The sequence below is a fragment of the Microchirus variegatus genome (genome assembly GCF_963457635.1).
Source record: "Microchirus variegatus genome assembly, chromosome: 22".
In the NCBI taxonomy this organism is placed as follows: domain Eukaryota; kingdom Metazoa; phylum Chordata; class Actinopteri; order Pleuronectiformes; family Soleidae; genus Microchirus; species Microchirus variegatus.
The window spans coordinates 1,479,525-1,502,405 of NC_139823.1; the positions used below are offsets into that span (position 1 = coordinate 1,479,525).

General features: G+C 38.2%; 1 protein-coding gene across 1 annotated transcript in view; it reads left to right on the plus strand.

The window, feature by feature from the left end:
* The window catches only part of LOC310942923 (pleckstrin homology-like domain family B member 1), a gene marked incomplete at its 5' end in the record, with an annotated part of 48,730 nt that extends 26,201 nt beyond the window's left edge, over window positions 1-22,529 (plus strand). Inside the window, 8 exons of the mRNA XM_083908392.1 lie at window positions 1,802-1,921; window positions 2,011-2,089; window positions 2,322-2,466; window positions 2,735-2,825; window positions 7,528-7,674; window positions 14,055-14,274; window positions 19,163-19,248; window positions 21,911-22,529. Coding sequence (XP_083764518.1) covers window positions 1,802-1,921; window positions 2,011-2,089; window positions 2,322-2,466; window positions 2,735-2,825; window positions 7,528-7,674; window positions 14,055-14,274; window positions 19,163-19,248; window positions 21,911-22,051 — 1,029 coding nt within the window. The 3' untranslated portion in view covers window positions 22,052-22,529. The remainder of the gene's footprint in view (window positions 1-1,801; window positions 1,922-2,010; window positions 2,090-2,321; window positions 2,467-2,734; window positions 2,826-7,527; window positions 7,675-14,054; window positions 14,275-19,162; window positions 19,249-21,910) is intronic.
* Between the last annotated feature and the right edge of the window lie 352 nt (window positions 22,530-22,881).

Sequence of the window (22,881 nt, forward strand, 5' to 3'; positions counted from 1 at the left end):
TGAGTGTTTTTAATGCCATGCTAACTTGTATCGTTGACTTGCGCTACTTGTGGGGCCACTTGTTGTAACTTCATTGCTGTTCAAAACAATCCTGAATCACTGCAAAGTCATTCCGCGCTGATGGCTGAGTGGAATTCTACCTGGTGATTTCAATGCGGGTCACGTGCCCCATCCTGTCACATTCACATGAGAGCTTTCAATAAAAATAAATTAATTCCACTTTAAAAAGATTTATTATTATTATGAAAGCCATCTATGGTACCAGACCATTATTTAAGTCCCTGACTTAATTTCTGTGAGTCCCTGACTCTTGATAAGATCTTATGATATACTGTATTTACCTTAATTGTGAGTCCGTCTCTATTCCGGCGTCTGTGGTCACTGACTCCTGACCTGACCTCTCAAAACCCAAAATACTCCCTTACAGTCATATGGTGGAGGACTGTTTTCACGAGTCCCAGACTCTTGCCTTGTACAAGGTCTTCAGGTCAGCTTCTCTGTAGGAGACAGGTATTTGGGCCCCACGTTAGGCGCCAAGATGTTGATGAAAAATGTTGTCAAAGACTAGGACACAGGATCTCAAGTTCAGACAAAGTTTTAATCTTGTAAGATGGATCACTTACAGCGCAACACAGTTTGAATGTTACAAAGTTCTCAAAGTGTTACAGTTTGAAGGCTCCTTTTATCTCCCTCTCTGCTATGTTTGCGTAATTCTGTACAATCCCTTAGCAAGCATAGCTAATAACAATGTAGGCAAACGGCGTTTTGAAACGCACAGTGGATTATTAAAAGACAGCGTCCCTATGTGCGTCTGTATGTGACTTTGAATGAACACTTACATAACATAGATTAACAATGTTAAAGAAAACTCACCCCATAAGAAACTGAAAGGTATTCCGGCAGACTTCAGTGCCTCCGATCAGATAAGTAAGCACTGTACGTCTGTTCGCCTCCAAATGTCCAATTAGATAGGAGATAGAGCGGTGCTGGCGTCACGTCATCATCTCAGACAACTACTGTGTGTGTCCTGCTCTCTTTCAGCCGCTGAATAATCATCTGTTTGTTGTTTTTGTGATGATGAAGTCTGCTAACACGTTAGCATAAAGAACGCTAGCTTAAAATGCTAACAGTCCACACACACCAGCAGTGATTATGCTTTCTCTGTCCTTGTGAAGAAGCTCAGCCACAGACTTATTCTCCGGTTTTCTTTGTCTTCCTCTGTCAAACAAAGCTTTTGATGATAATCACGCTTTAATTTCGCACTGCACACACACTGCGCAAACACACATAAGCACTGGAACGTTGACACACTATCTCTCTCCCTCCCCTCCCTCTCTCTCTCTCTGTACGTGCATATTAATTAGCCATGTGTATTCTCCATGATCGTCAGCTGATTGACTGAATAAACAACAAAAGCTCTGGAAAGTGATTCACAGCGATAAAACAACCTTAATTCAAACACAAAGGTTATGGTTTTAAGACCCACAATACTGTGATTTGAAGCATGTAGTGGCTTCTTCAAAACTTCAACTTGTGTAATTTTGAAAAAAACGGAAATCCCAAATTTTGGAATAAAAAACCTTTTTCCTGTTTTTTCTCGTTTTGAGCTTTGCCGACTTGTTCCCGCTTGGTCCGTGGCGGGTCACATATGTGCAATAGGACCCCTCTATGGGAGCTTTAAACCAATTTCTTGATCCCTGAAAAAGGCCTTTTGTATGATTATTTTTCCGTTTTGGGTATCCTTACTTTTATTTTTTTTTACCTCTGGCAACTAGCAACTGATGTGTTCTTCTCCCCTCAGCTACTTAAGTCTAAATCAGACTGTGAGGTTGAGCAGATGGTGTCATGCTGTACTGTCAGCAGTGTTGGATCCCTGTCACACTCCAGCAGTGTTGCTCTTGAGAAAAATGTGGTGCCTAAGGTGAGCACAGGATCCTCACGACCTAGTTGTAACTGAACACTTTGATTTATTTCACTGTGTTTCACTATGCTTTCCATTGTACTTTTTAGGGATTACAGTTAGTGCTGGGAGAGATGGCAAACCCATTAGACATGGACCCCAGGAGGCAGGTGGATATGCAGAGCAAAGGTACATATCATCTATTCAACACACTGTAAATGTTCAGCTGTCAACAAGCCTCCTCTACCGAGAAGAACTGTGGTGATTTATTCAAACATGGAGGATAAGTGTAGACTCTTGCTCACAGTGTATTTAATAAATTACTGATTTTAGCATGTCTGTGTCTGGCTATGACTTGGCTTAATCAGTAGAGGGCACTGTTAGATGGTGACAGCTGTCTCTGCACCCTGTCTGTGCACAGATGTGTTTCCCTCTGCTTATCACTCCATCCTGCATCGTCAGTCACCATTGGGTAGAAACCAGGCATATGACACCCTAAGCCTGGAGAGTTCAGACAGCATGGAGACCAGCATCTCCACTGACAACACTGCATGTACCCCAGAAAGGTGAGAGAGTGGGAAATTAGAGATTGGCTCTGTTTCCATGGGAACAATTGAGTCTGCCCTATAGGAGAAGGGTCACTGTGCTTTTTGACCAGTGACATCCACTCCCATGTCGACTAGTAAACTGGTTGTTGTAATGCCAACCTCTTCAATTTTTTTTAGATGTTCAACATCTGTTTTCAGTATTTAGTCTCAGACATGTCTCTTTACTTTTTTCATGCCTTGTCACATAAGCTGTTTGATCAGAAACTCCTCCCTGTGTGTGTTGTAGCACCTGTGGGTTAGAGGCCCAGAGGATAGAAGAGATGGAGAGGATGTTGAAGGAAGCACAGCTCGAGAAAGCCAGACTGATTGAGAAACGAGTGAGTTTCCAACTTTAGTACCGCAGATGTGAATGTAATGTATTAACATAACTGAACATCAGTCATTTTAATCTTCCCAACCATCATCTCCATTGTGGACATTTAGCGTTTCCCAGAACTGCAGGGATTATCTGAATTTTAAGTCTGCAATTTGTTTTGAAAACACTTTTTCTTATTTGTTGAAATCCTCTTCATGAATATCAACAAAATATCTGAAATTATACTGGGCCCTTTAAAGAGGTCAAAACAAAAGAACTGAACTTAACAGAACAGAAATTAACTTAACAGCATTCAGTCCAGTTAGAAGTTGGGGCCTTTTAGTACTTCCACACACAGTTGGAACTCCTTTTCTAACCTAATTAACATAATAGTCAAAAACTGTTGATAATTTGATTTGAAGTTAAATTAAAAAAAAGGTGCACTACAATTTAGAAAACTATCAATTCATAATACAATTGTGATCTTTTTATAAATTATAAATTATTAAAGTCAGTTATTTGTGTACTTTGTGTACAGGGATTTTACTCAGACCAAATGGATTGATTGGCTGTGTACTCACTAAGTGACCTCCATACCTGCTCAGTTACTTGATAATATTCAGTGCAATTATGATAATTTGTAAAATGGAGGGACCAAATGCAGGTTGAAAAAAATAACATGCGTTTAATGAAACAAAAACGCAAAGAAGCAAACTACTGCAGGAGGAAAGGGCACTCAAAAAAAAGACAAAATTAACCAATGTACTTTATTAACACTGGGCAGCAAAGACTTATTGGTTTTCCATTGCTGTCACTAAATACACCAGTTTCCTCTCAAATGATGAGATTTTAGACATTTCCTTGTAAAATGTTGGAGATTAACTCACATTTTCAGGATTGTCAAGTCTTTTTAACTGATTTACCATTCGGCATTGTTCGGTTAGATTTTTGTACCCCTTCTTGTGATGGTTCCTGTCTGACCAATCAGTGCATGGCAGTCTGATGACGTCACGCATAGTATCGACTCAGCTAGCTTGGAACCTCTTCTGAACAGGTACTAAGGAAGTACCAGGTACTATCACTAATGGAAAAGCAAAATAACCGTGCCATGGCGAGGCAAGTTGTGCTAGTGGAAACACGCCATAAATACACTAGGGAAGCAGGGATAATCAGCCACAGATTGTAACACATTAGGACAGTGCATACAATCCAAGGGGAGGTGAAAGTTGACATGGAGAAGTAAAAAAAAAATGTTTAAAAGAAAACAGAACAACAGAGACTCAGAAGACAATTGTCATTCACAATCGACATTCTTTTTTGGATGATTTCAATGTATATTCCTTTAACACTGAGCAGTGACCACCTTTTTCACAACTTTTTTGTGAATAAAATAACATTAATCAGAGAACAAATTTGATCATCTCCTCCCTCATAGTACTGACTCAAGAGCTTTAGATGTACCAGGTGTACAGTTAGACAGTTTCTCCCCTATAGATCATCCTGAGTTAACATCATTAGTTTCTTCATCCAAACCATCAACCTGTCAGTTAGATCCCATCCCCAGTAAACTGTTTAAATATGTTTTCCCCTTGATTAACAGCTCTATATTAAATCAAAATCTTCAAAAATCTTAGAAAAGGCAGTTGCCAATCAATTATGTGAATATTTGTGGATTAATGGCCTGTTTGAAGATTTCCAGTCAGGTTTTACATTATATCATAGCACAGAAACAGCACTAGTTAAAGTTAGTAACAACCTTCGCTTGGCCTCAGATAATGGTCTCGTTGCTTTGCTTGTCCTGTTAGATCTTAGTGCTGCATTTGACACCATTGATCATGATTATTCTACTGCAGAGACTTGAGCAGACCCTTGGGATCACAGGTACTGCCCTGTGCATACTTATCTGATAGATTCCAGTTTGTTCATGTAAATGATGATGCCTCATTACAAACAAAAGTTAATTGTGGATTTCCACATGGCTCCATGCTCGGGCCTATACTTTTAACTTTATATATGCTTCCTTTAGGGAACGTTATTAGAAAACACAACATACACTTTGATTGTTATGCAAATGACACACAGCTATATTTAGCCATGAGGCTAAAATAAATCAGGTTGTTCAACTCTAGGAATGTCTCAGAGACATTAAGTCCTGGATGACCTGTATCTTTTTACTCGTTATACTTGGCCCTAAATACCTTAGAGAAAAACTCTCTGACCACATTGTCACTTAAGATGGGAGGAACCTTCCGGACTATAAGCTGCTACTTTTTTCACACGCTTTGAACCCTGCGGCCTATATAACAATGCGGCTAATCTATAGATTTTTCGGGCTTCCAGAGGGAGCTCTAGCAGGTAGCGCAAGAGTGAGACAGACAAAGAATACGTTACTTTGATTTTGCGCATCATGCACAAACCCTCATCATGGAAAACACACAAAGAAATGCATATGATGCAGCTTTTAAGTTAAAAGCAATCAAGCTGCATGTAAGCTTGGCCTCATTTAATCGATGGTGAGACGTTGGAGACTGCAGTGTGAAGAACCCGCTTTTTTTAACCCGCTTTTTATTATGTTTCTGCTGTATTACAGGCACTTTTTGTAAAAATGCATTTAAAAAATCTTTCTGTGTAAATATCTCATGTTACAACATGGACACCTGCAGCTTATAGACATTTTTTTTCTTTCTAAATTTAGTTGGTGCGGCTTATATTCAGGTGCACTCTGGAAATTACGGAACTGGAACTCCTTATTATCAGGATGTTCCAACAAGTCTGTTAGAATCCTTCAGTTAATTCAGCATGAGTTCTGACAGGAACTAGAAAGAGATAACATAACTCCAGTGCTAGCTTCTCTACACTGGCTCACCGTACAGCAGGGGTTCTCAAAGTTGTGATACCTGAGGGCCAATTTAGGAACCCAACATTGGACTGAGGGCCGCCAAAGGGAAAAAACTGAGGGCGTCCAAAATTTGACAAACCCGACATACTATACTACGTTGTCCAAAATGTGACAATTTTTTTGAAAAACAAATTTTGGTCCAAAATTTGACAAAAACGTCATACTATACTATGTCGTTAAAAATTGTAAAATTTTGGGGGAAAAAAGTTTTTGGTCCAAAATGTGACAAAAATGACATATATGCTGTCCCAAATTTGACAATTTTTTTCCCAAAAAATTTGGTCCAAAATTTGACAAAAACGTCATACTATACTATGTCGTTCAAAATTGTTACAGTTTTTGGGGAAAAAATTTAAATGCCAAAATTTGACAAAAAAGTAATACTATACTGTGTCACTATGCCATCCAAAATTTGATGACATAGTAAATACAGTTGTACAGTTTACACTTATTGGTCTGTATCCAGTAATGTCCAATAAACATTTAATAAGCTTAGTAGCTCCTGGATTAAAACTATCAACTGTAATTCATTGCGGGCCGCCAGAAATGTTTCTGCGGGCCGCCATTGGCCCCCGGGCCGCACTTTGAGAACCAATGCTGTACAGTTTAGAATTCAATTTAAAATCCTCCTCCTCACGTACAAAGCACTTAATGGTCAGGCCTCTTCATACATGAAAGACCCAGTTTTACATTATCACCATAACAGATCACTTAGATCCCAAAATTCAGGCTTACATGTGGTTCCCAGAGTCTGTAAGAGCAGAATGGGAGGCAGAGCCTTCAGTTACCAGGCTCCTCTCCTGTGCAACCATCTCCCAATGACAGTTAGGGAGGCGGACACTCTCTCTGTATTTAAAGTTAGATTTAAAACTTTCCTTTTTGATAAAGCTTATAGTTAGAGCTGGCTCAGTGAAACCTGGACCATCTCTTAGTTATGCCGCTATAAACCTAGACTGCTGGGGGAATTCCTGTGGTTCACGCACACTCGCTCTCTCACACTCAGTGTATGAATATGACTTATATGTCATTAACCTTGTTCTTTCTCTCCCTAGTTTGTGCCTAGTGCTTGCTCATTGTGTGAATTATGTGTTGGGTTCTCTGCTCTGCATGATGCAGTGCCTTGAGATAATGTATGTAATGATTTGGCGCTATACAAATAAAATTGAATGATAATTGACAGGACGAAATCAATTGAAATCAACACATTTCCAACCGCAGCTTTCCTGTGACACAGTTTATGATAGAAAATTAAATGTGAAACTCTTTTGTGTGTGTGTGTGTGTGTGTGTGTGTGTGTGTGTGTGTGTGTGTGTGTGTGTGTGTGTGTGTGTGTGTGTGTGTGTGTGTGTGTGTGCGCGTGTGTGTGTGCAGACAAGTTGGCCTGTCAATATACTGCATATGGTTGCAGGTAGTGGGTGGAAAAGGCCTGTGTCAGTATTATATTTAAAAAAAACAATAAGTGAAATGTATTCAAATTACATAAAATAATCACATTGATGTTTAGTTTAATAAACTCTTAAGTTTTCAACATTCACTTTTTAAAAGAAAAATGTGTTGTGTGTAGTATTTATTGTGTAAGTTGAAACAAAGCACAACTGTATGTAAGTGTTTGAAAGTTGTGAGTCATTTTACATCAGTAAAGCTTCAGCGCACAGACGTATGGGATATATTTTACAAAACCCTGGATTGGGACTTCAATTTCTCCTCTGATAGTCATCCACTTTGTATTGCAATATTTGCCAACCATTAACATATTCTCCCTGTTGCCCCTGTTATTTTTCTTCTCTTTTTCTGTTTCTCCTCCTCTCCCCCCCATCACTCCCAGGAGAGGGAGGTGCAGGCTCGACGGCAGATGTTGGAGGAGGAGCGGAGGAGGAGAGAGGAAGCCGAGAGGAGGCTTCTGGACGAGGCGGCACACAGGCAGAGGCTGGTAGAGGAGGAGGTGAAGATGAGAGAGAAACACTTCTCCCAGGTCAGTGCAGCAGCAGGAGGAATCAGAAACCAAAGGGAGGTAGAGAGGGAGTGAGAGAGGATGAGAGGCGTGACATAAAAAGGAGGGATATGTGATGAGGGATTTATGGGAAGATCAGAGATTATCAAGGAAGGGAGAAGAAGTGAGTAAATGGAGGGAGTGAGAGGAGAGAGAAAAGAGAGAGAGCAGAAAGAAAATTAGTTGACCTGGAGGAATATAAAAGATACATTAATTTAGGCTTTTATTTAATAAATTTGATTTATTTTTTTCTGTCATATGAGAATATAATATAACTCATAATGAAATGTGACCAGCCATGGCAAAACCGGGAATAAGTAGGCAGACGGACATTTTGAGTTATTTACAGATTCTGAAAGTGTGATTTCTAAATGTTCCAATAATCTCTAACACACAATCAGATAATATTTGAAAACATGTGGTCATTTGAATGTAGGCACTCCTCAAACTGCTTTGGGGAGAATTTTAGCCTCAAACATTTACACCTTCTGGGAGCCAAGAGACAGAATCATCACATTTACATAGAACAACCCCCTCCTAGTCTAAGCTGTCAGTGAAACCACACCTCTCTGTATGAGCACAGATACTATTGTTGTGAGCTACACTGCTACACAGAACAATACATATACAATGCATTAAAAAACTGGACATAACCTCTTAACATTTGAAATGAAATAACATATACACAAATAAAATATATAGGAGTGGGGGGGGGGGGGGTGGCTTATTCTGTTATCATTTTCTTGTCCATACACTCATATAGTCATATTTCCATCTGTTTTTGTTGTTTCATAAAAATGAAAAACAAAATATACTATATATACTTAAGAGTTAGAAGGATCAAAGATAGATACATATTAGATACATATCAAATCAAATTAAATACATTTAAGTGGCTCTGTGGTGTAGTGTGGATGGATCAGTTTGTTACTGAATTAGCTGATGATGTTGCAGCTGTTTTGGGGGCACCCTAGTGATTGGATGTGGGTGGACAAATATTGTATCATTATTTTTATATTGTATCAGCACAGATACATTCATATATATATGACTATTGTTAATCATATTTTTTTTCTCAATTCAAGTCACAAATTTGCGTTGATCCTGATCTACTAACAGGGTGCAACGAGGATTTGCGTCTGTCAGACGGGCAAAATAGCTCTCGCAATCCATTAAGCGGTCTTGCCTTAATGCATATGCAATTTGGGGCGTTAACACAATTTTGCGTGTGCTGGGAGGAGAACATGTAAATATGTTATTTTAGCACTCACAAAGTGATTTATGAAACCTGAAACTGATTGTGGTGCTTATTTTTGCATCTATAATTAGCACGTTTGAAAGGCAGGTCTTAACTTAACTTCGAAGGTCGAAGGTCTAAGGACAGAGGATGTTACCAACCCTGTGAAGTCCCGTGAGACAAACTATGTTTTGTAAACTGTGGGCTATACAAATAAAGATTGATTGATTGATTAATTAACTGGCACAGCCGTGCGCACAAATGCCTGTGGTTACGCACATACTTCTGCACCCCTGCTGAAGCATAATCCACTGAGGAATCCATAAACAAAAATTATTTTTGTAAATCAGGAAATTACACTTTCCAGAGCATGTTCAACTACGCGTTCACAGATGACGCACATTCATTTCTAATTTGGTATATCTGAATACATTAAATATGGATATCCATAGGGGAAATGCGTGTTTGTACTGGTATGGGCTTAACTTGGACCCTCTATATATAAAAAAAAAGTCATTTAAAAAAAAAAGGGTCATATGTTCCCCGTATTTCCTTAACGGCTCCAGCTCCAACCTGGTCCATTTTCCGTGCAAGGCGAAGCGCAGTGTAGTTTGGCTGACCGTTGTGCAACGGTCAGCGCAAAGTCCTCATATAAATAGGGCGGTCTGAACCACTTCTGCGTCAATTGCGGCTGTAATCTAAGTAGGTCACCCGCAAAACGCAAACCAGCAGCAGGTGCAATTTAGCGCTCTCTATATGGGATCTCAGTAAATCAGGCCCTTAGTGTTTCACTTTGATATGAAAGTACAAATTTTGCTTTTGTATTTTGATTTTGCTCCCCCGAAATGCAAAAAAACACAAGTTATACTGGTTCGGAGTAAATAACACAGCTATAATGTAGTTAATGCAATTTATTGAGGTACAAATAAAATTCAGCTTCAGGCCCCATACATGTTTGTGCCGGCTCTGGAGCTGGTAAATAACAATGCAGCCACACGACGTTCTGTAACGCAAAGTGGATTATTAAAAAACAAAACATGTTTTAATCCGGTGAGGTCTCATTTGTCACATTTTGGCACCATCTGTGTCATTTGTATTTCCTCATATATTAATTAGTGTTCAATAAAACAGTTTACGGCTTTGTTTTAAAGTTCCCATAGAGTGGTCCTATCGCACATATATGTGAGTTATGGAGGTTACTACTTACATACTAGGGATGCAACGGTATTCTGTATTTTTACGGAACCGTTCGGTACACCCTGTTCGGTTCAATACGTAACAGCAAACAGCAGTATTTCGGTACGTTTCAGTCCGTAAAAATTTATTGAAATACACAATGCTGCATGATTAGATCCACTCAGGAAAAGAGACATGAGCAGAGCAGTGCTGCGCACTCTAGGGCTGAGCGATTTTATCGGTTCTGCGATATATATCAATGTTTTATTTTCCCAGAAAGTATCAATTTTTCAGTCGCGAGTATCGATACATTAAGTCCTATTCAAATCCCCCGTGTTACGCCTGGCACATCCTTGCAGGAAGAGCGATTCGGTCAGCCAGCCGCTAGTGTCGCTGTAGAGCATTTATAGCAAGTCACCCGTCTTCACTCGCCGACGATGTTATCCTCTTCCTGTTTACTCAGTGAGAGCGAGGAGATTCAAGAAAATAGCGACGGACATCCAACACTTTCGTGCTTAAAAGCAGATGTGTGGGAGTACTTCAGGTTTAAAAAGAAGAAAGTAACACAGTTTTTCGTGCCGTGTCACCGGAGTCCAACCAACAGTTAGCTCCATTAGCCGTTAGCCTACAGTCGAACTGGAGTGGTCTGTTTATCAAACGAAAAGAGCAGCGCTACAAATAACCAGAGTACCTGTGTGCTGCGTATGTGTGCCTCTGTTTTTAAAGTGTAACGCTACTTTAGAGACTCATTTTAACAATCGGGAGTCAAGTAAACATGACGTAACGCGTGTATTTTTCCGGTCAGTCGTCATGGAAACGAGTCATGCGTTAATGCCGTTCATGGCCCAGCATTCATTTTAAGTTAAATGTTCAAAAGTTGTTCTTAATGACTGTTTGGAGAAAACTGTGGTACTATGTTTACTTACCTGTGTTCAGTGTCAAGCTAAAAAAGCAACTGTTCAGAACAGGCCACTTGATGCACTTTTTAACTCTCTATTGTTAATTGCAATACTGCACTTTGTTTACTATTCAGGCTTGTAAAATTACAGTTTGCACTGTTTCAATAAAGGGAACTAGTTTTCTCATCACATTAAACACATCTTTAATTCATTTTGTCCAGCATTTGCAAGAGACATATATTGTGTAATTGATGTTTTTAGTTTTCAGTTCAATTACTTCAATCCAAGTAAATGGAACACTCACAAGATGTCCCCAAAATCACTTTGTCCCCTTTAAATCTTTCAGAAAATGATGTAAGAGTATCAAATTATATCAAATCGTATCGTTGGCTGAATATTGTGATATATATCCTATCATGAGCTGAATATCGTGTATCCTATCGTGAGATTAGTGTATCGATACAGCCCTAGCGTGCTCTGCTCTGCTCATGCCGCCTTCAGCGTCAATCAGCGTGAGTGAACGAGACTCTGAAAAAAGAAGGTTTGATGCGGCATCGCTTCGTTTAAGTCCGCTGTGTGAGATCATTGTGGATTCAGCATAGACGACAATGAGAATGAGAAAATGAATGTCAACAAACAAACCACGGTGTGCAAGCATCTGTTATGCAGTGCAGTGAAGTTGGTTTGAAGTTGGATATTCGACAGCCACTCGCACTACAGCGCCACCCAGAGCAAGCGTCACAATGCAATAATGCCTTTGCTAGTCTGAGTAGTTTTTTATTAAGATATCGAAACCGTACCGATACCGTGGCCCAAAAACCACAATGCATACCGAACTGTGGGAAAGCTGTACCGTTACATACATGAACTTGTTTATTGATCTTCTCTCATGTGACATAGGGTGACTGATTTTGGTAACTGTAGACCACTTATTCTATGGCATTTGCTCGTTGAATTAAAAACTAGTTGTTCGTGGTTTTGTGTGTTCGGAATCTCGATCAGCTGCTGTACAGCCGGGTCATTGTGCGTCTTTCAGCACCACAGGTGTGGAAAGAAGTGAGCGAGGGGGTGAGGGAGAGGCAGCCGGGAGGCAAGAAAAATCTTATTTTAGCCACTTTACAAAAGACCAAATAAAACCATACCTGTTTAAGTCTACAAAATCCTAAGAATACACACAATTTTAAAACAGACTAAATATTAAACTCATAATCCACTCATGGTTCACAAGTGTTTATTTTTGAGCTGAATAGATCGTAACATGGCTCCATTAAAACTTTTGACACCTTGAACACACTCAGTATTACCAACTCAGTAATGTAATGTAGTGTTCAGTAATATCAAAAGAGTGTGTTAAAACCTTTAACCAACAAATGAATCCTTTTTTAGCTTAATGACAACCTCAGAATAGAGTGCAATAAATAAACATATTTAACTTAGAATTTGATATTTTAACTGTCAATCTACAGCTTTAACATTAGGAATTGTTATTAATGTACACAAAATTAAAACTGCTTTTATTTATAATTAGCAAACAAGCAACTGAAATATCTGTCTCTTTCAGACCTACAGACGTGCCCTGCATCTCACCAAAACTGAGTGATTGCTAGCTTAAAATACACTAGTATAAAACGATCCAAAGCTATATAAGGAGATCAAATTATTATCAAGCATTAATCACCACATTTAGAGGAAATTATGACAAACCTTGTATCCTTTTCAGACAGGTGCTAAACAAACTTATTAGTAAACATTTTCTTAACGTTTTTGAACTTTTAATAGACCTGTTTATGCCGCACGGACGCTTAACTATACACAGCTACGTCTTTTTTCCATTTCCGGTTACGTGCTATCAAAATAAAAGCACAACCTAAAAATAGGAAATAACGGTGAAGATAAATACGCTAATTCTAAGAGATCACTTATGAAACTAATAACTATAGCAGGGGTCTCAAACTCAAATGACCTGGGGGCCAATACGCATCTATCGTGGTCAAGAGGGGGCCGGCCGAGAGAACAAAAAGTGAAAAAAAAAAAAAAAACACTGTTCACAATATCACACGTATACTTAATAATACTATTTATGATGCCTAAATTAATGTATTAATATCAAAAACAGACATGTATTTTAAATGACATAAATAATAGTGTGGACAACTGTAATTAAAATTCGTACCAGGAGCCATTTCGGCTACTGCCATTCGTGGCTCGGGCCCTAACAAGTGTATTTATATATGTAATTGAATGTTGTATATGATACATTAAATAATGGGATAATTATGACCAAATGTCTTTTTATTACTGTTATAAAAAACATTGCTAGCAAACATATATTATATTCTAACACCTCACTGACCGCTGTGCCTCAGCTACACGCTGTGTTTACAAGTCGTGGGCCGTTTTCATGAAAAAATGATATTAAGTGGGGGGCTGCATGTAATCGACTGGGGGGCGCATTTGGCCCCCGGGCCGCCAGTTTGAGACCCCTGAACTATAGGAACAACACATTTTGAGAATACGCTGTGGCATAATAAAGGTCCTTTACAGTTACACCAGGTCACACAAAAAGGTCAGTTTGACTGAATTGTATCACTGTAACAATTCTATATCTCAGTGGAAACTCAAATAGTAAATACATTTAACAAGTTATTAAAACTCAACTTTTTTGGATACAGTTTTAAATGGAAAATTATTATTTAAAAAAAATACATTTCTGAGATTAAAACATATAAAAGCTGATTAATAATAATAATAATAATAATAATATGCCAATGTTGAAGATTGAAAAAACGAATAATAATTGAATCAGTCAATTAATGGTCTCCCTGTATGACAGATGTTTTTTAACTGAAACTTGGAAGAAGAAAAAAACGAATTTGATAACTTGAAGAACAAATAAGAAAAATGATCACACTGTTTTATTTGCTTTGTTTCCTGCTGTACATGACTGGCATTCAGAATGCAGATGTATATTTAAGTACATGTACGTTGATTTTCCCCATAATTTCAAACCATTTATTGATCAGAATTAATATGAAATATTTTCTTCACAGGCTCGGCCAATGACACGTTATTTGCCCAACCGAAAGGAGGAGTTTGACCTGCGTGCCCATGTGGAGTCATCTGGCCACAGCATAGATACCTGCCCCTTTGTCATCCTCACAGAAAAGATGTGTAAAGGCCACCTGGTAAAGATGGGCGGTAAAATCAAATCATGGAAGAAACGTTGGTTTGTCTTCGACCGTCTCAAGAGAAACTTCTGCTACTACATAGGTAAGGATTTCATTTTTGTGACTGATTTGTTTTTTGATTTGTTACTCAGCAATTTGTAATTAGCTTATCCTATTATGTTTGTTGTTTTTTTTTTTTGGGGGGGGGGGTAACAGTGTGTCCCCCAAAAGAAGAATCATTTATTTTGAAATATGATTCCACCCACAAATATCACAATGGCAATCTATGTCATCATGCACGAGGTACATAGCCAAATTTGTGTCATACAAGTGGTTGCTGTCCTTTTGCATTATGTGAAAGACTTGTTGTACATTTATATTACAATCACTATGTTAACCTTCATTTGTGCCTGCTGCTGCAAGGCATACTAGTAAGAACTCCCTAGTGTTCTTAAAATCACCTAAAAGCGCAGAGAGGTCAAAGCTCCCATTGACTCCCATGTTAAAATTCTGATTTGGAGTTTTGGAGAAATCAAGATGAGGGTGATTTTAAAACTCTAAAAATTTTCTCACAAATTTAATTATAGGAGCTGCTGAAACCCTTGTGACGCTCACAAACCAAAACATGTATCTCTATCACAAACCGTTCTTGAAATGACAACTTTAACATATGTTGTTTTCTCTGTTGCTGAGTGGTTTTGGACAGTTAACCAGAGGTGTGCCTGAAAAGAAGGAGGAGGATGGGGGGGGCTGTAGCGGGGGAAATAGGGAGGGGCTTGTGAGTCTCTCTCAGTATCGTATCTCTGTTCTTCTTACACCCAAAATGTTTGCGCGTAATGCCTCCCACAGTTTTAAGAAAACCCACACACATCCTATATCACAACGCACGGTTTGATTGGGAATCATGTGCTTTTGCAAGTGTTTCAAGTAACCATGGCAACAAAAATCGCACAAAACTGAATAATTTCCACTTGGGAAACGGTCGAAAACACTGTCAGAACCCAGCCCACGTTTCAGTCACATCCTGGAATGAGCCGCATGAAAGGCATGATGAGAGGTTACATGTGGTGGCCTCACATGGACACTGACATTGAGGCCAAGGTAAAGTCATGCACCATGTCAAGAACACAGTAAGACACCTGCCTGTGCACTACTCTATCCATGGGAGGGGCCTGAGAAACCATGGCGACGACTACATATTGATTACGCAGGTCCTTTTATGGGTATAATGTGTTAAGTGATGGTGGATGCACATTTAAAGTGGCTCGAGTTGTGTCCTGTGCCGTCAGCGACATCAGAAAGCACAGTAAATAAAAATGAGAAATTGTTTTAGTATACATGGTATTCCTGAGATGATTATGTCTGATGCAACATGTTTTATGAGTGAACAAACAAAAGATTGTATGACAAAAAATGGTATCACATCAGCACTGTATCACACGCCTCATCCAACGGTTTAGGGTCATTCTACGAAAACGTGACATTTTGCATTCTGAAAATCTTTTCAAATTAAAAGAGCTGCGCTGCGACTGGAGTTCAACAGAGTCTGACTCTGACGGCTCTGACAGCGTTTTTCATTATGTGCATCTGCGCAATAACATAGCCGGTGATATCCAAAAATAATGTTCTATGTCAACTTGTAATATCAGCACAATAACTGCTGAGGAATATTTAGATTATTTGGCTCTGTGCATGTCCTCACACAGAGCGAGACTGAACATAGAAGCTCAACTTCGTAGGACGCTGTTGCTGTTGCGGGCAGGTGCGCCTGCAGTTATAAAACGAGTCAACGATTATTAGACTAAAACGTTGAAATATATTGAACATTGTGCAGGATATGTACAGATACAACATTCACAAAATAACTTTGGACCAATGCTCACATCATTGAGCTGCGAAAAGCAAACTGTTGCTTGCAAACTTTTAACAGTCATCTACGTTTGAAAACTGCTGCCACACTGCCACACTGCTGATGTCTTCGACATGGATGCGACAGGAGGACTGACTGTAGCCTAAAATTAAAAGCTCAAAATTCACATCTAATTAATGCAACACTAATCTGTTTGTCTATCATTAGCCACGGTGCATAACAACCCACTGGGTTGGACTAGACCAAAATAGTGGAAAACAAGTTATGTTCTCTGAAGACACGCTGTTACCTGTGAAACACGGGTGCTCTAAAACACCCCCATTATCACTTGGTACTTTCCTCCTAATCAACATTTTAAATAATATTCAGGTCTGGAGACAGAGATTTCCATTCCAAATCGATGTACTTGTTCCTCTGCATGAATGCCTTAGTAGATTTTGAGCAGTGTTTAGGGTCGTTGTCTTGTTGAAAGATCCGGCACAACTTCACTTTTGTCACTGATTCCTGGACATTGTTCTCCATAATCTGCTGATATTGAGTGAAATCTATGCGAGCCTCAACTTTAACAAGATTCCCAGTTCCTGCACTGGCCGCACAGCCTCACAGCATGATGGAACCACTTCCAAATTTTACTGTAGGTAGCAAGTGTTTTTCTTGGAATGCTGTGTTCTTTTTCCACCATGCATAACGCCCCTTGTTTTGTTTCATCAGTCCACAGAACCTTATTCCAAAATGAAGCTGGCTTGTCTAAAAGTGCTTTAGCATACCTCAAGCTACTCTGTTTGTGGCGGATGCAGAGAAAAGGCTTTTTCTGCATTACTCTTTCATACAGCATCTCCTTGTGTAAAGTGCGCTGAATAGTTGAGCAATGCACAGTGACACCATCTGCAGCAAGATGATGTTGTAGGTCTTTGGAGCTGGTCTGTGGGTTGACTGTGACTGTTCTCACCATCCTCTGCTTATCTGAGATTTTTCTTGGTCTGCCACTTCAGGCCTTAACTAGAACTGTGCCTGTGGTCTTCCAATTCCTCACAATGTTCCTCACAGTTGAAACTGAGAGCTTAAATCTCTGAGATAGCTTTCTGTATCCTTCCCCTAAACCATGATGTTGAACAATCATTGTTTTCATCTCATTTGAGAGTTGTTTTGAGGCTCCCATGTTGCCACTCTTCAGAGAAGATGCAAAGAGGAGAAACATTTACAATTGGCCTCCTTAAATTTTCATGATGGGATTCACCTGTGTATGGAGGTCAAGTGTCACTGAGGTTACCAAACCAATTCTGAGTTCCAATAATTAGTGCTAAAGGTATTGAAATCAATAAAATTACAAGGGTGCCTAAATTTATGCACATGCCTAATTTTGTTTAAATAATTCTTGCACTTTCTGTAAATCATATAAACTTTATTTCACTTCTCAAATATCACTGTGTTTGTCTCCTATATGATATATTTAACTGAAATGTATTATCCAAACAACCAATGATTTATGAAGGAAAATCATGAAAATGTACAGGGGTGCCCAAACTTTTGCATACCACTGTATAAGTTGTCATCAGTTGAACCTGAAGGTCAAGACTGGTAATAGATAAGACAATATCAGTTTGCAATGCTTTGACTTTAGTGAGGTAAGTACACACAGTCCCAGCCATAACAAAATTAGATTTAAAATACACTGGCACATAATTGGAATTATTTCTTTTGCAGTTCTGGTTTTCAGCCAAGTGTTTCCGGATTTTAGGTTTTCCGTTTCAGCCAACAGTTTTCATTTTGGTGCATCCCTAGAATAAACCCCCGACTTACTTTGTTTTATGTCACAAAATTACTACAACTGTGTGAGATAAGTAATATTTCTGGAAAACATGAACAATTACTGTACCTTGTCAGATGACATTGTTGTTTTCTGCAAAGTTGTGCTGATCTGAGGAGCAGTGGAGGATGTGGCGTTTTTAAGACAGTGCAGTTACACTCGGCAACTGTGGGGTTGCTTGTGAGTCAAAAATCTAAAATAATGCCATGTATTACTTTAAGTTAAAAAAAACAAAAAAAACACAAATTAGGTTTTTTCTCTTTTGTGACACCTCTTTGCTCCTCTCCCTCCTCTCACTTGCCCAGACTTCTCACCCGCTCATGTCTGATGATGGTGATGAAATACTATGCAATACTTTCTTTAGATGTGTTTTTCTTGGGGAGGAGTCTAGCTCCTGGCTTGTACGTAAAAAAACAAAACTTACATTTCAAAAACATTTATCTCATTACTAAGCAGATTTGACTTAAGGAAAGCAGAGAGCAGGAGAGAGTGTTGAGTGCATTTCAACACATTGCACTTAATTTCAGTGGATGTTTGTTTCTGAGCCGTGCAGTTGTAAAAAAATACGAAAATAGACAGTAAGACGACTTTTTTAAATCAAAAATAAAATCGAGAAACTCTTTAAACTGATTTAATTCAAAGAAAACCTCCTTCATGCTTGAATGGCCTATAGTTTTGCCCCAAACCAACCCAAAGTCCAATGAATTTGTGATAAGCTCCATCCACTGAATTTGTTGAAGCATATTTCACAAACTTCTCAGTGTGTTATAACTCTGAAGTGCTTAAAGGTATGTTATGAACAAAAAACAAAACTCCTGATCACTGGACAGAAGCTCAGAGCTGCTTAAGGGAAATTTTGAAATGTAAGATATTGTCTTGTACTCAAAAGAAGCATTTCTTTTTAAGATTTACAAAAATATCTAGCAGCATACATCACCAGCAGAGTAAAAAAAAAAAAAACAATAGAGGGACAATTCAGACAATAAGACTTGAAGCAAATAGGTTACATTAAAGGGATAGCAAAGACTTCAGGCATAACTTCAAATAGACTTGAAATAAGAATAGACTTGATACATTGCTGCACATACTTTATTTATGGGTAACATTTTGCTGTGAATTCACGTTTTTGTCCTTTAAAACATTTTGTTGTTCTTTTATTTTACTTTAAACTGCAACAACCTATTATTATTAAGAATATTTGACCAGAAAAGACTAAATATAATTATTCCCACATTACTGGCTTTGCAATGGCAGTGGTCAGGCATCAGTTCAAGACATAAAGTAATAAAATATTTGTTTTCTTTTTCTTCTTAGACAAGCATGAAACCAAGCTGAAAGGACAGATTTACTTTCAGGCCATCGAGGAGGTTTATTATGATCATCTACGCAGTGCCACCAAGGTAAACTTTTTCTTATTCCTTAATTATTGTGATTTCCCAAAAAATTGCAACTGTTCACGCCTCCTAAAATGCACTTACATACTCACACACACAAACAATTCAAATAATGTAAAAACATGAAATTAACTTTAAACATGCATTGTCAGTTATTTCACATCTCTATAAGGCCACATCTACACTGGAAAAAAGAAAATATTTTTCTTTGCCGTTTTCAAAAATATCCCCATAAAAAGCATCGTTTATGTCAGGCCTGGACTCAGAGATGATTCAGTTAGTAAGGATTTTATTAATAAACCAAAGTTCCCCTGATCAGAGTAACAATGCAAAAAGTGCTGTGAAAATTACCTAGAAACCAAAAATCACTCCAAATGGAGAAAAATAACTTGAAATCAGAGGCTATGAAAAATTTAAACAAGAATCACTCCCAGGGCAGGCAAACAAATGGCTATGAAAAGATTAACAAAAAACGTTCCAACTTGAGGAAAACCTGGCAAAAAAAAACTATACAAAATAAAATCCACCCCTAAAAAACAGGGACCTAATATTAGCTATAAACAACAAAATCACAATAGTACAAAGAGGGAAAACAAAATGAACCTGTGAACCTTATCTAGAGATACGGCATGAAACTAAGGCATCAAACTTATAAACAAAAAAAAAAATCACTCGACTCGAGGAACAAAGGCTTACAAAGGTTTGAACACTGGCTTTGGACAAGGCTTGGAAACAGGCTCAGGTTATCAGGCCAACAGACAAAGACACTCCGGCCAAACGCAGAAAACACAGACTATTTAAGCAAATGGAGGTAATGCGGAACAGGTGGAGGCAATTGGTAAACAGGGCAGACACATGCAGGAAGGCCAAGTGCTCTGAAACGAGAGGAGAGTAAGTCTTTCAAAATAAAACAGGAAATGACAGGACCAAAGTCCCAAAACGAGACAACCCTCACCACAGTGTGACAGTTTCAGGAAATATCTCCGGCCGCACAGAACCCCCTGAAATGATTCAAAACTCTGTAGTACATATGCCAGCACTGCAGAACAGAAACGGAGACAGAATGAACCGAGTCAGGGGGAAGAAAGGCAAATAATGTATCATTCCGTTTCCGTGTGCATAATCAACTTTACAGACCCCTGGCACCATTTTTTTAAATAAAAATATTTGTGATATCTAGCGTCTTTTCAGACTGACTGTAATTACTTTTCATTAGTAGTTTGTAACAATGTCAAACAATCTCCAAATACAAGATAATGAATGAGATCTTCCCACTCTGGGAGGCATTTTCAAAAAATACTGTTTCAGGTCCCCTAAAACGCTGTCTCTGTGTGGGCGGAACGCCTCTACCCTCTATAGCAGGGCTATTCAACTAAAATTTCCGGAGGGCCAGCTTTTCAGAATGTCAACCCCTGTACTACTATTTTGTGTTGCATGTACAGTAAACGCATACACAATGTTATACATTATTTAGCACTTATTTATTGAAATAGCTACTAGTTTTGTGCAAAAAAGGTAAGTAACATAACCACCAACATTCAGGTACAATACAATTTGTGTATAGTGCAAAACATTTGGGTATAACAGTCACAATTGGCTCTTACAAAATTAGAGGTAACAATATAAACAACATTAAGGTGCAATGGCCACAATAGGCTATTTTTGCTGAAATATAAGTAACAGTACCAAAAATATTCAGGTACAATTGCTACAGTTGGCTCATAGTGCAAAAAATAAAAGTTACAGTACCAACAAGACACAGGTACCACTACAGTTGGCTCATAGTGCAAAATATTCTGGTACATACATAGACTGCCTACAATTATAGCTGTACTAGTATTTGCCAAAAAGTGACGGAAAGTGCCAGAAATAGGCGAGGCTACGTTTTTTTGGCTTTTTAATAATACATTCATTATTTATGGGTTAATGGGCCACGGGCTGGTATAAATTGCTTGAAGGGCCAGTTCTGGCCCCCGGGCCTTAAGTTGATTGGGTGGGTGTTGTCTCTTACAATCCTACAGACAAATGCCTTTTCAGTTATTTTAACCATTTTGATAATACTAATACTCATAATATCAATACTTATAATATAAAAATATAATATAATATAATGTATAACAAGAATAGTGATAATAATAATGTTTTTATAACACCCATACACAGGTTTACAAAGTACATTGTCCAATAAAGCAAAAACTGGACACAGTCAAAGAAACAAGAGAAAAACAAAATCAGACAAACCAAATGTCAGTATAATGGAAAATGACGTGACTGATACCCAAACTGAGTAGAGTCGAGTATATGGAAAAGCAGTGTAAGGATGTGAGCTGGTTCACATGGACTGGCTTAAACTTTAACATTTACCCATAATAATGTTTTTCAGAATAGTACATAGTTTTGTTTTTTAAATAAAACTACATTTCAGCAATCATACCCACCATTTATTTTATTTCCAATTCAAGTAATTATTTTTTGTTATCCTAACTGAATTTAAATGTTAATAACCTTAACTTACAAAAGAGTTAAAGGCTGCTCATACATGTAACAGAAGATAGGGCCCAATCCCTGGCTTCCCTTTTTGTTCTGAAACATGTCATCTATAGGAGAAGAGAACAGTAGGTGCTCTCATGTCCTAAAATGCTCCTTCTCTCTCTCTGTGATCCTCCAGAGTCCCAATCCCTCTTTGACCTTCTGTGTGAAAACCCACGACCGACTTTACTACATGGTGGCTCCATCCCCGGAGGCCATGAGGATCTGGATGGATGTCATAGTAACAGGTGCTGAAGGCTACACACAGTTCTTGAGCTGAGGGACCAGCGGGTAACAGATGATGGTAGATGATGGGATGGAGCTGCTCCCTTCTGATTGTGCCTCGGCTGGAGCTGAGATGGATGATACACAGCAGATGTGTTATCATTGGACATCTGTATGTTTGTAAGAAGGATAAATAGACTGAACAAACTGCCCAAGAGACAAGACCACATTTAACACATTATGTTAAGGAAGATATAATTTTTGAGGTTTTGAGAGGAACACTTTCTTCATATAAGCTCAAACTGTTTACACTTTCTGCATGCAGTTACCATTCTCATGACTTTTTCCCTTTTGAAATTTTGTAAGTTGCTAAACCTTTCTCAGATAATTTTTTTTATATAATATTCAAGAACACATTTTAATAACCAATATTCAAAAATACTTTATATATATAATAAGAGTCATATACTATTTTAGTATTTTAGCCAGATTAATACAGTACAGTGCAGTACAAATGTCAATTCATTAATGTATTTTACATCATAACAAAACTTCACATTTGCATTTAGATTTTGGTTCTATAATATATACAAATATTGTATATCTCATGAATAAAGATGTGCATCTAATGGCTTGTTGTTTTTCTGATGAACTCATTTGTTGCTGACATGAACAAACACACAAAAATCAGTTGTTTCTTAAATTAGTAAAACAAAATAATAATAATTTTGTTTTACTAATTTAGGAAACAAACAAACAAGTAATGAATGACCTGCCTTCTTTAAATACCACGTTATGCTTCGAGAACACACAAGACACTCCACTATTTACATATAAATAGTCAGGTGTTTTGATTGGATCATTATATCATATAAGGTGTGTATT